The sequence below is a fragment of the Cylas formicarius genome, unplaced genomic scaffold, assembly GCF_029955315.1.
Source record: "Cylas formicarius isolate icCylForm1 unplaced genomic scaffold, icCylForm1.1 PGA_scaffold_4__25_contigs__length_36172078, whole genome shotgun sequence".
Taxonomy (NCBI): Eukaryota; Metazoa; Arthropoda; class Insecta; order Coleoptera; family Brentidae; genus Cylas; species Cylas formicarius.
In genome coordinates, this window is record NW_026844334.1 from 28238010 (window position 1) to 28255672 (window position 17663).

General features: G+C 33.9%; 1 protein-coding gene across 7 annotated transcripts in view; it reads left to right on the forward strand.

The window, feature by feature from the left end:
- Positions 1 to 17663, forward strand: part of LOC132700915 (cytochrome P450 4C1-like) — a 61260-nt gene that overhangs the window by 22894 nt on the left and 20703 nt on the right. For all 7 annotated transcript variants that reach the window (XM_060668507.1, XM_060668502.1, XM_060668505.1 and 4 more), the window contains exons 7-8: positions 8417 to 8511; positions 13287 to 13543. In XM_060668507.1, coding sequence (XP_060524490.1) covers positions 8417 to 8511; positions 13287 to 13543 — 352 coding nt within the window. The remainder of the gene's footprint in view (positions 1 to 8416; positions 8512 to 13286; positions 13544 to 17663) is intronic.

Sequence of the window (17663 nt, forward strand, 5' to 3'; positions counted from 1 at the left end):
GAATTTTTTTACGATAGAAGAAATGTGGACATTGTTTTCAAATGTCCACCAAGAGCGTCATTTTTCTCTGAACTGCACCTCGTAAATATACCAAAAGGCTAAGTTAAAACTAAGTAGTCTTTCCTATTCATGAAGTACTTAATAATTCAGAAATTTTGGGAATTGCGATAGAAGCACCTGCATTGAGGTACGGAGGGGCACTCCCCAATCACTTGTATTTCTCCAGCTTTATTTAATATCTATGTAAACGATTTACCTATCAAATTGGAAACAATTGGGTTACCAGCAAATTCCGCTTACGATTCCCATATAATTATAACAAAAAGTCCAAATCTGAAGTAACCACTAAAAGAGACAGCATAAGTCATTCATAAAATTGGCATTGTTGGGCTAAGGTATGGGACGAGTGGGTTGCCTACACATGAAGGGTGCTGCCTACATATGAATGGTTGCTATGGTAGGCAGTTTGACACACTTCCCATATCTTCCCATTCCGATGCTGATAATGTGGTATAGTATATTATGCAACAAGTGCGGTAAACGGCATTTGACGCACGAGTTGATTTGACACGAGCCTGAGCGAGTGTTTAATAAACGAGTGAGTTAAAAAGTTTACCGAACGTGTTGCATACTATATTTTTTCTACGACCGTTAGTTTTTGGGTACATTTTCGCAAAACACGAATACATTCACTGACATGACTGTCAGATTTGACAAACGTCAAAATTCAAAGCGTGGGAAATATCTCCGAAAACATCCGATCGCTCCCAAATCTGTGCGGTAAAATCCCGGAAATGTCCGAAATGACTGGGATTCGTGGGAAACGAAACTGACGTGGTAAAGTGACGCTTCCCGCACGCTAGATCGGTGGGTAATTAGGTATTTTACAAACGGGAGTAGAAAAAAGCTTTTTTTATTAGACTACTAACGTAAATTTCATTAAAATGAAATTTTATATATCCTTTATACATTCAAGAAACATAATCAAAAAATATTATTTCTACTCTCGTCTGAAATATACATAATTTTACACCGATCTAGCCTGTGGGAAGCGTCACCTTACCATGTCAGTTTCGTTTCCCACGGATCCAAGCCACTACGGACATTTCCGGGATTTTACCGCAAGGGTTTGGCAGCAATCGGATGTTTTCGGAGATATTTCCCACGCATCGAATTTTGACGTTTGTCAATTTTGATGGTCATGTCAGTGAATGTATTCGTGTTGTTTTGAGAAAATGTACCCAAAAACTAAAGGTCGTAGAAAAAGTATAGTATGCAACACGTTTAGTGAACTTTTTAAGTCGCTACGCTCCGCTCGTGTCAAATAAACTCGTGAGTCAAATGCCGTTTACCGCACTTGTTGCATAATATGCTATTTCCTTACCAAAAACATATTTTGTTTTCTGTATCATAACTGAGGGCTGTTTCAAAACACTTTTCGGAAAACCTAAAATATAGTTAAGGTAAATTACCACATACCATACCATACATTTTATAGCTTCACCATTACTTGTCATTACTAATTGTTTTGTTTCAATACCCCGACACCAAAATAAAATTATCTGCTTAAAATTATTGAGTGTTAGATATTTATAAACCAGTGTAACACCTTGTCTTCGAAGAAGTTTTAACAGCAGAACTTTGGATCTAAAATAACTTACTCAAATTGAAATGATCTACACATTTTCTGGCAGGTTACATAATAAAATGTCAGTTACCAAGAAAGATATTTCTATATAATCTTTATAATTTTTTTTCCTTTATGACGTACATCTAGTTTTATAAAAGACTGATACGGCTGGAATATTCCACGTTATATTTTGGTCGCATTAGGCTATCATATCATATTTTGACAAAACAAAGTTTGTTTTGACGTCCAATATGAAACCTACAAACATTTTCAGTAATAAAAATTAATACGACAAGAAGACACACTTGGAAGGAAATTAATATTTTGTGCAATCTCCATCCACATCATGAAAGGAGTTTTCTTCAAGGGACAAATCTTTCTATACTTCCGAAATCCTTGCCATAGCTCCTCGTTTGTCAGTACTGTTACTTGGCCATAGAAAGTTTTCAATGTTGGTATTTTGAAGCCATTATGTAACGATGTTTACAGTGTGGACACGACAGTTGTAAATAAATATAATTATTTTCCGGCATAAGTTTGATCAACAAATCTTCCCTCAATCCGCCATACATTTAAACTGAAACGGCCTGCAGCTCTGTACCTGTCGACAAATCGAAGGTTGAAACACTGGTTGTCAGAAGATCTTTTCATTGGAAAATATGATTCTATCCCGAAACTGCTGTTCTTGCGCTTTATGGTTAAGAGCGAAAATAAGCCGTGCTTGCTTCCGTTGGGGAGGGAGTGAGTTTTTTTTGTCGTAGTCTGGCACTTGACTTTGATAAATTGAGCTAGGGTGTATAGAGTTTAAATGTCCAAAGAAATCTACTACTACCATGAGGCCAAATAACGAAAGTATCATTTGATTCTGTATAATTTAGGCCTCCTAAATTTCAATCTGATATACATTTTCATCAATCAATTAAGATTTTTTATTAACATTAAAATTAGTAAATTAGTAAAACCCAACTAAAAAATATTAATTAAATAGCAATAAATAACCAATGACTAACAAAGTCTGAAACAATAGTTAAGTTCATTTGTTTTTGGAACATCTTTTCCTTTTGGTCGAAAAACTTCGTTTCGTAAATTTTCTTGTATATTCATGGCCAGATTGTCCCTTTTTAATTATCAGAAGTAATCTGCCATCATTGCAACGTTCCATCGACCTTGATATCTACGTTACATTTCTGTCATATTTTGGTGGAACCTCTCATCTCATTACATTATTACATATTACATTACATTACATATTATATTCCATTTTGGTAAAATTCTCTAACACGTTTTCTATAATGTCTTGGTAAAGTGGATATTTGTTGTTTCCTAGAAAACCTTTCATAACTTATGCAACCTTTGCAAATTCGATCACTGTATTCTCAAAGTCTTGATCTCATATTAATCGCCTTATTTGAGGACCTACAAAAGTTCCTTCATTTAATTTTGCATCTGAGGGAGCGGAAAATTTTCTACATAGAAAATTACAACTCCTGAAACAGAATTTTATGTCACACAAAAATTAGGAACAACACAGGCCACCAGCGCGAACTTTGGGATACCCCAGATGGTTTAAATTTGTAACCATTCACCACTATTAAAAATATACGAGGCAAATCTCCTGGAAAACATCCAGCATATCCTTAAACTTATTCATTGAATTAAAGGTACTACTAATAATGGAAACCTGGAAAATTATTACCTTATTGTTAGATATAATACTAAATTATTATCACACTGAGTATTGTCGTCACCTGGGGACAAGGACACGCAACTTGAATGAATTTTATCATTGTTTTCGGTATAAAGCGATACCTCAGCACCACTCTTCCTCTCCGGGTAACGATACTCCTGACGAACAGCGACTGAAACGCCTCCTCCATCTTTGTTCTCTGCAATGCACTGAATATGCTATCAAAGATTTCCCATGTAAAAAATGAAGAGTTCAACCATGTTTCCGTGATAAAGAAAATATCATAGACGTTCTGAGGCACGACGTTCAACTTAAACTCCTTTCTTTTGGATCGCAGGCCTCGCACATGCTGCTCGAAAACCAGTAGACTCGCCGCCATTTTTATTCAGATCGTCAGCTGATTGTACGTGCCGCTGTCCTCTTTACGAGCAAGAATTTGATCGTCTTTAATCCATATACACTTTAGACTCTTCTAACGTGCTCCGTCAATGCCACTTGCACTTTGTTCTCCGGAGATAGGTTCTCATTTATAAATATGTTGCCGATCAAGGGATCAATTTTTATTGTGCGGATTGTACAGGAGACATTATAGATTTTAGCAGCAGTCAATACACTCTCGCTATTTGCCGGCTGAGTACTTTACGATTATGTTTTTGAACAAGTGAGGGCTAAAGGACTTTACTCGTTGAACCTGTTCAATTTTCTCGATAGTAATACCTTCGAAAGCGCTGAAAGGCCAACAAAAATGAAATATGGATTTAGTGTACTCATCCACATTTTTGAAGAATGAGTGAGAATTTCTGAGAAACATGCCAGAAGTTCAGACTTCATACTGAAATATAAGTCATAATTATTGAATTCAATTAAGACAGAATGAAATATAACAACATTGCCTATTAGTGGGGAAACTATAGATTCATACGCCAATCAAATTCCAAATGGGCCTTTTAAATTTCAGAATCTCACTGAAAATGATATTCAATGTTCTAAAATCTAATGCTAGCGGGTCCGATCGTGTAAACCTAAAGATGATTCTTTGGTGTTGTCCACACATTTTAATTTTCCTTACGCACTTAGTAAAAATATTAGAAAGGTTCATTGAAAAAGAGTTTCGAAAATTTTTGGAAGGATATTTTACCATAAAATTAAAGTGGCTTCAGGAAGAACTTTAGTTGTGAAACGGAACTTTTAAATTTAACCAGTGATATATGTAAAGCAGGAAATCGAATACAACTTACAGCGGTTGTATTATTAGACGTTACAAAAGCTTTTGATACGATCAACCACCGCCTTCTAATAGCAGCTCTAAAATCCATAGGCTTATCTAAAACGCCTTTTAGTATTGTTCAGAGCTTTTTGTCAAGAACAAGGAACCACGATGTTACCAACTGCATATACCTTTTTTACTAGGTAACTATTATGGATATGATCAACGAGGACATAACCATTATCTCAAGATAACGAAAGTTATATATGTCCCGTCCCACAAGCAATTGTCTGCCAATTTTTAGTGTTGTCAAGATTTAACTACCGGGATGCTATTTATGGACCATGCTTAGATTCTTCAGACATATGGAAAATTTAGGCAAAATTCATGTTTAAGACACATTTGTGGTATCAGACAAAGACAACATATAAGTGGTTGAATATGAAACACCTTGTAATAACCGCCAATAGGTTCAAAATTCCTAGACACAAAACAGAATTATTTAATAGAACATATTCGTTTCAAATTAGTAAAGTGCTCAGTAACTATTCTGATTCCCTCAAGCAAAACTTTTGTCACAATTAAAAAAAAACGGAAAAGGCTCTCTCTTATCAGAACAGTGTTCATCAATTGCAGAACAGTGATTAGTATTAAAATAACAACAATATAAAATGTGGTATTAAATTTCAAATTCGAATACTTCAAAAATCAATACAAGTCCATAATTCAAATCTACTTGTTTAATTTATAATTTTTATATTTTCCAATTTATATAAGTAGTCCATTAGTTATTTAGGATATTAGAATTTTAATAAATAATTTACATTTTCTCCGCTTAAAATGAAAAACAATACTCGTAAGACAGTCAACTGATCTTCAGCGTTGTTCTAATATTCTGCTTTAGACTAGTTAGTATTTTTTTTCTCTTGCATTTTGTTGAATTGTGCTGTAAGATAGATATATTTATTTATTTATTTATTTATAATTTCTGAAAAACAAGTCAGAATTTCTTGTAAAGGATATTGCAATTAGGCAAGATCTAAAGTGGAAGAAAGTCGCTGCTTTCGGAGATACAGGACGTACGACGTTTTAATTTTGCTCTGAATTTTTTCATTAATCTAAAAAGTTTTTCTATTATAATAATAAAAATTGGTAGTTTTACGTTTTTTGACGTGACAATTAGGAAATTAAAACTTATTTTCTTTAAGTTGAAATATGATGGAAATCTGAAATGATTTTCAATTTTCCATTGAAAAACTATATTAAATAATAAAAAATTTAAATAATAATAAAAAAATACGTCAAACCAAATATTGGGATTTCATATTTTAGCGTTTAGTAAATTAAACTATTCCAAATCGTTCCGGCTTTTATTCAGTACGGATAAGAGTTTCGTTGGTCTCCACCCATTCAGACAACTTTGACAAGAGTAATTCTGGTTTTTTTCTGAACAACAAAGTTACAGAATATATTAACTGATCTTGTTTATTCTTGGAGTAAACTTTCTAATAAAATTGTGAAGGTATTATTCTAATTACACAGGGCAACAAAGACTTTGTGACTTAGTATTTTTCATATTTTTTGAGTTGTGTGGAATAAAACTATTAGAAAAACAATGGTTTGTTTTAAAAATAGGAATATTACATAACATTCTGAAAATTGAAATTGCTGCGCCACTGGCATATGTTTTGCATAAATTGACAAAATATTAGCCGGGAATACCCGAAAGAACTTTTGATATGTGGTTAGTAATGGTTTGAATGTAAGGAAGGACAGCAGTGGCAAGTGTGGGGTTGCTTTCGGACTCATTATCTTTGGAAGGTTGTGGCGAAGTGCATTTTGTGATGGAATGCAATATCTCTAAAGTAGAAATTATTAGAGAGAAAAGAAGATGAAAGGAATTTTAATTCTGGGTTCAATGACTGGGGCTGAGATAGTTTTACAGCTCTGTAAAGAAGAGAGTTGATAACCGGTGATGTGACATTGCAGTAATGTATAGGTCTGTGTGCGTAGGCTTTCTGTAAATAGAATTATAAATTTCTAATTAAATGGTAAAACGTATATTATGGTTTATAGAGTTGAAATTGATAAAAAAATGTAAAGTGTCATCAACGTAGCGATTCCATAATTTTGATTTTAGATGGAAAGTATTGAGGGCTTTCTTCTCAAAGATTCAGCTGTTCCCGAAGTTTGTACAAAAATTTGACCGTTATGTTCCAGACATATATTTTTCAATTAAGATGAGACGGTTTGATTCCATATTCTCGTATATTTTAAAAAAAGTTGAGAGCTTCAGGAATATTGACTTTAGTAGAGGGAGATTGTACGTCGAAACTGACTAGAATATTCTGTGGATCTAATGTTTTTAATTATACAGTGAACCGAAAGAAATTAAGCACGAAACTACCAATTCTCCCTTTAAATAGGTCCCTGAAAATAGGTCCAAGGGGTAATCCTGGTTTTAGAATCGTGAGGAGTGACAGATTTTTTTTACAGATCCTGATAAGGAAGAAGCCTTAATGACAGGTTTAAGGTTAATATCTTGAATTTTTTCTTGATATTCACTTGTGTTCATGACTAATTTACATTACGTTACTTTTTTAAGATAGTGATAGAGTAATGATTGCTAGGTAAAAAATGTATCCTATATTTATTTCCATGAAACATAGCGTTTTCGAGATATTTGAAATAAAATAAATATAAATATAAAATATGCATTAGTAAAATGTCTCCCATTGTTGCTTCCCATATATTCCGCTTTAAATTACTTTTTAACGCATGCATTGTTATCCTGTACCTCACTCTTTATACACTATTTTGTAATTATACTCACTCATTTTGAATTGCAGTTACCTAAACAAACATTAATCGTGTTTATGTAGATATAATGTTTAATTATAATTAGAATATTTATTAGTTTAGTTTATTAGTTATTAGTTTAAGATAATAATTAATGTGTCTAAATACTTAAAATATGACGAAATGCTTTTTCAAAAAACAAGGAATTTTTAAAGAATTCCGAAGATTTACCGTGAAATTGCGTTGAATTCCGTGAGATTCCAATGGAATCCTTGTAGAATTTCGAGAAATTATACGTAATGAGGAATTACGGTGGACACCCTTAGCTCTGCGGATTACCCCTCGAGGGACAAGGAAATTGTCTCGGATGACTCATTTACGTGACTTTATTTGTCGTTGCTTTAAGACTTTCTTATGAAGATATTTAATATTTTTCGTTTTGTTGTTCCTATGGTTCAATGTCGTATATTTTGAATTTTCTATTTGGCAGATCAAAGATGTTAAGTGAGTGGAGACAAGTGGTAAATCGGTTTTAACATTATAATTTTTAAGAACTTTTGATATGTACTCAGTTTTGTTTTAAATGTAAGAAAGAAGCATAGCAGCAAATGTAGGATTGCTTTCGGGCTCTTTGGGAGGGTTGATGACTTCTGGGCCGGATATTGATCTGACAAAGTATCTTAAGTAATATAATCATAAAACCCGACATAATATATTATTCGACCAAAACTAAAATTCTTGCGTATAATCTATTTTGAGTATCCTTAGAAATCTCTATACAACCAAACAATCTTAACCGGGACCATTCATCAAAAAGGGATTCCCTCAAAGGGCATATAAGCGGGTATGGAGTAGAATCCAAACCAATTTCAGTTAAGTTCTGAGGTAGCTAACAGGATGAATTGCTAAACGTCAGCAAGTTTGATTCCAACGACAAACGCAGTTAGAATGCTAAACGAATCATTCTGAGATGCCAAAAATTAAATAATTATCCGAGCTTAATTCTTTTAATTATAGTAAATTTACGTAATAACATTGCGGTGTTTAATATTTTAAAATTAACTGCAAAATTGGAAGAAGTTTAAATTTTCAGGATAAAGTCTACCAAGAGATTGTTCAAGTGCTTGGCAATAAGGCAAGCGAGAGCCCCACATTTAGCCATTTACAAGAATTGCATTTCATGGAGCGGTAAGTTTATTATACAATAGGTTTTATCACATAATGAGTTGGTCCCTGGCGTCGTTGTCAAGATTGACATTTTTCGTCTTATTTTTTATTATTGAATTTGAACCTATATCCATGGAGAATAAATCTATCTAAACTTTGGCATGCCAGAGAGAGCAGGTAGGATTTGAATTAGTGTTGGAAATTCAAAAGATTTTAGGCGTAGGAACAAACTGAGTCATATTTTGGCGGCAAATTACACCACATCCACAGCAACTTTCGGTCGGCGCGTCGAATTCAACGTGTACCGCTGGAGTAAAGCACTGCTGCTGTGGTTGTAATTAATTATCGATGTGTTGTATACGGCAACCTGATATATTTGGACAATTGTTTCTAACACTAGGGATAACCATTGTTCTTTTAATTCTGAATAAAGTCATTAGCTTTCGCTTTTCTGTTTTCACTCAGTTTCACTGAAACATGGTTTTGTTACTAACGGATCATAAAATTTAAAAAATTAAATATTTAACCCTATATTAGAGAGCACCTATCCCGGCACAGCTGACTGACAGCAACATGTGCGATTTCAACCTTGAGTACAGCCGTTTAATCAAAACACCTAGGTAATTTTTTTGTTACATTATTAGGCACTAGATGTTAATTTTTTTGATAAGTTAAAATCCTACAGTTTGATAGTGTATAGGTTATGAATATTTTTCCGGTGTTCTTATTATTTTTTGAGGTATCTTCGAAGAGTTCTAAAAAAAGACATACGGCAATTAGGGTTGGACACTGAATGATTGAGAAAGACGATGAACTCCTTTTAAATACGGCCGAAATTCAGATTGCTCTGATCAAAGCTGAAGTTGACAATTTAGAAAACGGTAATGTGAATGATATAGAAGACCACGTCCCTACAGAGCCCTCTACTGTTAAGACATATGAAGTTTAGGATGATTGGCCTGTAACTTCTTTCAAAGTGGCTCTAAGGAAAAAGCGGTATAGATGGAAAAAGAAATATATAACAAGAAATGTTTTGACCGATGCAGCACACAGCGCCTACAAACTTTTCTTCAAAACAATTATTTTTCCAGTTTTTTTTATCATAAAACGATTTCGGAAGTAAGAACATAGACGTATGTTTTGGGAAAGGAGTTGGAAAAACGATAAATTTGCCAAACTGTGTCCGCTCCGACAGCAGCACGGTATTGATGAGTCAACGGTACCTTATTTTGGACGTCACGGGTGCAAACAATTTATCAAAAGGATGTTCGTTCGTTACAGGTCAAGTTTTGGATGAGAACAATATCCAGTGCCGACTGTACAAATACAGAAATGCCTTTCGGACTAGGACCTTCAGTAGTACCGAAATATTGTGATGTCGTAACTGGTATTGACGCCAGACCGTACGAACCACCGTGCCATTATTGCAAGCATGGTCTAGGTGAAATTTACGAGCAACCGGAACACTCCGGCAAAATCGTTTGACTGATTGCAATCTGATTAATAAAAGTTGCCCCAAAAAAATGATTGTTATATTATTTGCTCGAACAGGCAATGCACAATGCTTGGGACGTGGACAGGCTTGAAGAAGGACCTTGCGACCAGTTAATGTTTCGTCGACAAGTAGCTGTTTCTTTTTTGGAGACCGGCGAAAAGTCCACGTCTGTCGCAATTAGAAATTGACGAATCGCAGCAACCAACACTACCTGAAGCGTTGATTGAAGTGTGAAAGTTAAAAAAAGTGTATTTCATGCAATGTGGCCGTACATTTAGAATGGAATAAGAATTTCAATTATAAAAGGAGTTCTATATGCTGCCCGTTCATTTGAACGCACTTTTCGATTCTGCGTGGACAAAGACACCTGTTGTAGTTCGTTGAATTTGTTGATACTGAACTTCGACAAAAGCTGTCCCTATCCTCCCAAATAATTCTTCACAAATAAAAAATTGGCGTCAAATCCTCGGAGGTCACGTGCAAGCGCCATGGCAACAAATCCGGCGATCTTCAAACATTTGAGATAGTTCGAGATAAACCACATGAAAAGTGTGTGCTGTTGAAGTTTCACGATGAGATTCTTCTATAAACTGAGTAACGGTTCCCCGTATAATTTTTAAATACTTATCGCAATATAAATTTTAAATAATTAAATTTTATGTTAAGGCAAAAATATTCAAACCAAACATTTTTTCAAAATATACATCTCATGAAGCGTGTGGATTCTCTTCTGCCTAAAAATGTTGAGGATTTCTATTTATTATTCCCTCTCTTGAAAACTTCAACAACATAAATTCGCAAGATTCTGTTCACCGTTCATCGTCAGCGGGTCTGAAGGCTGTATGTATTGGAAGCAGTACGGGTGTAGGTAATATTGATTCAGAATTCGCAGGAAGTTTATTTCACTCTTCTTGAATATTGTCTTGTTCATTGGCAAATAGGAATATCTTACATTAAAAACACGACACGTTCTCTCTAAATTGAGAATATCAGCATTTCAGTATTTTTCCATGTTAAATTTAGACTTTTATTTTGGTGGTGACAATGCATATTAATTATTAGTTGTCATGTTTGACAACAGAATGCAATAATTCTTTTTCCATGGCCTAGTATATGAAGGGAAAATGTTCAGTCGAACAAATATGATACCAACAAAAACCTAATTATTTGGAATATCGTTTAGAAAAGGTATACGTAACCCCCAGAGAGTTTGATAGAGAAATAAATTCTGACCTTGATAACACTTAAAGTTAGAAGATGTACCATTTGAAAAAACCGAGTTTACCCACTTTGAAAATGTGAATTTTTACGGCCCAATTTTGGACACAAAGTGTAAGAATAGCCAACAACAATAACAAAAACGTGAACTTGAGCATACTAAAATAATACGAAAAATCCGGGAATCTATAGAAATCTATAAGCAACCAAACAATATTAACCGCGACTCAGGTCTTTACCATTCTCATCAATATGGAAACCAGTTATCGGAGACAATATTCATGCCCCTTCTTTAGCTCCACCTCCCTCAAACAATAAAAAAGCAGGTACAGGGTAAAATGTAAGCCAGTTTCATTTATGAAGAAGCCAACATGATGATTGGCGAAGCGTCAGCATGTTCGATTCCACAACAACCGACGCAAGAAAAATCCAGGAGTTTTATAAATAGTAAATGCCGTTTACCAAATTTGTTGCATAATATACTACCAATGGGCGGACTGGGTGAAAAATCCTGTATAATATATATACATACCAGTCGATACTAAATATATTTGGAACTTCTTTATAACTACTAGAGATTTTGTAAAACACTATAATAAAAAAATCTTTTAAAAAGGAAGTTCTATGATTAGGTTCTCCAAGGAAATCACAAAGGAGATTAGAGCACCTATGGATCCAGATTTTTATCTGAAAAATATTTAGAACAGTCCGTTTTGCTAGGTTTTTAAGAACCCATTTGAAACTTCAAATCATTGATGAATTAAATCTTTGTTATTTATTAACTTAGTTTTATGGATGCCAAAGGCCAACAATATAGGCTACAATATAGTTTAAAGCCCTGCGATTTTGATGGTGCAGTAATTGATATAAGACCACTGTTAATAATATCGCTAGCGAGATCACCTTTAACAAAGGAAAGGAATAATACAACTGTTGGTCATCATAAAACCGTTGAGAATTACAGAAATTTAAAAAAGGTGCGAAATTGGCTGTATAAATAAAAAAAATAAAGGATCCACGATATTACTTTGAGACACTTGTCAATCAATCAATAGTTTGAAAATCGGAGTAGGTGCCATTAAAGTAGACTGAAGGAAAAATTTAAAAATGTAATGCTGTTCTTACCCGAAATAATGGAGCTCTAAATAAAATTATATACTGTAGTTGAGCAGTTGAGCAGTATAAGCAATTTCAGAGAAGAGAGTAGAACAGTTTTGGTGCTGGTGATATTACTAGCAACAAGATGTCCAGTAGATTTGAGACAATCGACAGTTATCTTTTCAACTGAAATGTCGACTGCCCGAAAGCAAAATGCAGAATTAAAATTAGGGTAGATATATGAATTAAATTTGATACTAAAAGCATCATTTACTTTGCAGTGCGAAGCAATCAGCATCACCAATATCTCCACGGGGATAGGCCCGAAGTTTGCACTCGAAATATGTTTTTTTCAGTACTAATGTAGGAAACCACAATTTTCCTATATATTGCTATGATTTTGTTACAATGATTCTTGAATTTCAGTTTTCCTACTTGATGTAATTGGTGCTTTTTGTAGCAGGTTTCTCTGATAGCTTGCGTTGTCTGTTACAATGTCACTGTTATCCGGAATATTTTATAATAGATAATTTTAATATCAGTGTTCGGAAAGTCCTCCACTTGTATCTTCATGATAGTTCAAGCTATAGTTCTTAATATTCTTCGCAGATAACAGCAGGTAGTCCGGAATAAATACCTCTACTGATTTGACGAATCTTTTGTGTGGCAGTTTTTTCATATAGGTAAATTATACATCTGGGGATTACATCCCCAAGTATTTCTCGTCTATTTTAAGGCATTTAAATCCCATTTTACAAATAATGGATGGTGACACGGCTAATATTTCCAGCTTAATTTCCTTTTGTTGAACCTGTTCCCGAAATTTTAATAAAAGAGCAGTTTCAGGTTCACCTCTACTTCTATTACGGAACGTTTCTCAACATGTCTATATAGAAAATTAAGGCTTATTTCGACGTAGAATATGCTGTTATACTTTGGCCGACTAATTTCGTGTAAACTATTAAAAATGTTCCCATATCCGTAGGTGCATCAAAGAGAGTCTGAGACTTTATCCCAGCGTTCCATTTATCGGTCGCGAATTAAGCGAGGACGTGGTGACCAGCAAAGGAATTATACCAAAAGGAACCCAAGTTGACATTCACATTTACGGACTTCATAGAAATCCCAAGGTGTGGACGGATCCAAACAAATTTGACCCTGATCGATTCTTGCCTGAAAATTGCATTGGACGTCATCCATATGCTTATCTACCTTTCAGCGCGGGACCTAGAAATTGTATAGGTAATTATTTAAACAAATCGACCTATCCTGCATATTCCGTTTTGTATATTATAACAGAAATGATTCAACTTACATTTATACATTTTTTGCACATTTTGCTTTATTGCAGCACAAAAACGAGTACTATTTAGAGTGTTTAGAAAAAGCGCCGAAATATTTAAGGGGGTGATTTTATGAAAATAGTCCACATAAATGTAGATCCGGAAATGGATTGTTTCCAAGACCAAGGCGGTTAAAGTTTTTTTTTAACTTGGCAGCATTGTTTCTAGTTTTAAGGGACTGATTTGACCATAAATATATAAAAATAATATAATAATAATAAAAATAATAATAATAATTAATAAACACAAGACTAATAACAACAAACCAGACATCAACTAATGACATCGATCTAATAAGCCATTTTGTATACCTTGGCTTTCTAATAACAAACACAGCACTAACCAATTAACCAAAGTATGGAAACGCCATAATATAAATAAATAAGCAAAGATGAGGGACAGCGCGCTATTTTTTATTATTTCTCTGTGTCCTGGTCTATCCAAGAATTTGGTTGATATTATAAATGAATTTAGCATCAAGAAAAGATATCTTGTAACCGTCACTGAGAAAATTACATCTTATTTTTGAGCCGCCATTCGAAGGAATGGACTAAAGAAATTAAAAACACAAGGCACAAGAGGCCGTTGAACAACGCCGACTAGAGACGCAGCACAAAGCGAAAAATGAAAAGAGATGATAAAACACAACTCAGGATAGCAAGATACCCAGAACGGTTCAACGACCAAAAAGAAGAAATAAAAATTGTCCAGTGGCAACTTTAAAATTCATTGAAAAAAATATATGCCACCGACTTTAATTTAATTTCGATATTTCCCCGGGGATAGCATGAGCAAAGTCACCACAATTTCGTCTCTTTTTGTCGTGCTTTTTTTACGAGATAAAAATAAAACCTGTTTTACTACATGTCCACAAGTTTACCAAAAGTGTTGTGTTATATACTTTTTCTACTCCCGGCTGTAAAATACCTAATTACACATCGATCCAGCGTGCGGGAAACGTCACTTTACCAAGTCAGTTTCGTTTCCCACGAATCCGAGCCACTTCGGACATTTCCGGGATTTTACCGCACGGGTTTGGGAGCAATCGGATGTTTTTGACGGTCATGTCAGTGAATGTATTCGTGTGCGTGTTGCGTGTACCCAAAAACTAACGGTCGTAGAAAAAGTATATTATGTAACACGTTCGGTAAACTTTTTTAAGTCACTCGTTTATTAACACTCGCTCCACTCCTGTCAAATAAACTTGTGAGTCAAAGGCCGTTTACCGCACTTACTATTAGATAGTAGAAAAATTCAAGACACGAAAACAAGTAGTTTTAGTCGCTCTCTCAGGGACAGAGACCTACATTTATGGGATGTTTTTTCATAAAATATTACCTCGTCCTTTTTAAACACCCTGTATTGTCAAAAAAAATAAAATTAACATTTACATATATGATATCTTTAGGTCAGCACTTACACCATATGTTCCGACTCCCTATTCATTCGGTTTATTTTAGATTGTAAGATTGCCAACCTCTTACAAATTGGTTCAATAGTATACTATATTTCAAACAGGGTACAGGATACTGGGTGAAAGTTAAAATCCAAAAGTTTTTAAGAAAGCAAAATTTTTACTTGAAATTTCTTTATTCTATAAAAATGTATATTTACTAGTCTGGTGAGGACAGGTTCCATGAACATTATAATTTTTTCAAAGTAACAAAAATTCGTTTTATGTATACACAAAATCTATAATCATTAAGTCTAGGTAATTGGTTAAGGAAAGTAGTACCGTTTTACAATTAGGTTCAAAATAAGTTTAATAGGGGAAAGTTATTAATATCTAATTCATTTAAAACAGTATTTGAATATTTTAATTTGTTAGAAAAAAACTAATTAATTTAATATGAACATTTTACAATCTTAATTGAAACTATGATTATATTCGCTTAAATAAATTGCGTATTTGGAATCAAGCTCTATATTGATGAATGAATTTTGGTGTTTCTTTTAAATTTGTTTACTTTTTTCTGTTTGACCTTTGTACCGTTTGTTTTGGTCTACTTTTATTAATTTTCCCAAAAATTGGGAAAAAAAGCTATTTTTAGTTTACTTAAGGAAACACTTTTTGTCTAGACAATTGTCATGTCAAAATATATAATTTCGTGAAAATCTGAACTTTTAGTTCTTAATTATTTTGATAAATGGATTTTCATCAAGTAAAAGCCACTTCAGTTCAATTTCCACACTTCTTTCGAGCTACGATTTAACACATGTTGCATATAGGCCTTTTTTTTCTTTTTAATTGTAATACTTGTAAAATTTATGAGACTTTTGTATTGTTCAATCAACGACATTTTTAGTTATTTTATATTTGATTTTAGCTTTATTTCGGGTTTTTATAAGTAGTTTAATGTTGTCTGTTATCCATGGTTTATAAGGTTTATGGAAAATGACGGTTTTTAAAGGTGCTTGCAGATCCATTAACGTGTGAATATTATCATTGAAAAAGCTTACCTTATCATCAATATTATCAATATCATATATGTTTCGCCACGGAAGCGACTGTAATTGGTCATACAAGAGAATGAGATTAACATTCTTTAGATCCCTAAGTGTACGGGGTGGAGCTTGCAAATGCTGTGATTGTAAAGTTAACTCAGCAAAAACGAGTTCGTGATTCGATATATCAACCGACACTGCACCCGTGCCCACAATGGAGCAGTCCTCAGAAAGAATTATATGATCAATTAGTGGGAGTGTTGTATTAGAAATACGCGTAGGTACGTCAATTAATTGAACCAAACCGAAACTCTCTAAAATACCGTTGTATGCTCAAACGACGGGGTTGTTTGGATTGCAAAGATCTAAATTAAAATCTCCAACACAGATCAATTTATCTGTTTTTGATAAGACATCAAATTCTCAAATTCGTTAAGAAATGTGATTGAATTACATTTAGGAGGTTTATAAACACAGCCGATCGAGATAATTTACTTATTGACTTTAGATTTAAGCCATAAACATTCTAAAGTATCATAATATGCTAGTGTTTCGCAAGGAATGTTTGTTTTTATGTAAACTGCCACACCTCCACGCCTATCCACCAACCTATCAGTTCTATATATTTTGGAATTTTCTATATGCACTATATCACTAGATATATGCGGTTTAAGGCATGTCTCATTAATACCAATAATTTTCGCCCCTGATGGAATCTTTAAGTTCATTGAAATGTGCCGTAAGTGATCCGATATTTATATGACAAATTCTAAAATTACCTGCTGCGCTTGGCATAACTTATAACTAAATCGATAACGTAAATATCCCACTAACCAAAAGGTCGAAAACTAGATTACCCCCAATACATAACAACATCCTAAGTTTAAAGCAGCAGATTTCAATTCATATTATGTGCTTATGTATTAACGGTAACATAAAGAAATGTAAACGAAGTAGAAAGGCCACGCCATACGGAAATAAACAAATAAACAACAAATTTGTATATGAAAAGTAGGATAGCATATAGAAACTATAGTGCCATCATCTACTCGTTAATGATCCCAAACTGATGCGTGCGAAAACAGATAAACTGTCGATCTCCATAAACACCAACTGACTTACCAAAATTTGAACCGATAGAGAAGGAAATAATAATAAGCGTAGTGAATAGAAACCGTACTTATACAATCACATAAGAAATTCGAAGAATAGAAACCGTACTTATACAATCACATAAGAAATTCGCACTGTACATCAATTTCCGCCACCAACTTATGCCAATGATCCTCCGATCTAACCACAATTTTCCGATTGTTATGCAATATGAACACATTCCCGTTGTAAGTAAATGGTCCCCCACGATATTAAATAACTTTCGAGTGTTTACTGTCAACATTTCGGTAATAAGGAACTTGGTACCTTTGAGTTTTTTCTTAGCGAAGAAGATTTGATCGCGCATCCAACGATGCACGAATTCTACTGCAATAGGCCGTGCTTTTTTGCTGCCATTTTTTGGATCTAAATGAAAACACTGCCTAATAATATCCTTGACAGATAAACATAAGATTAGAAGG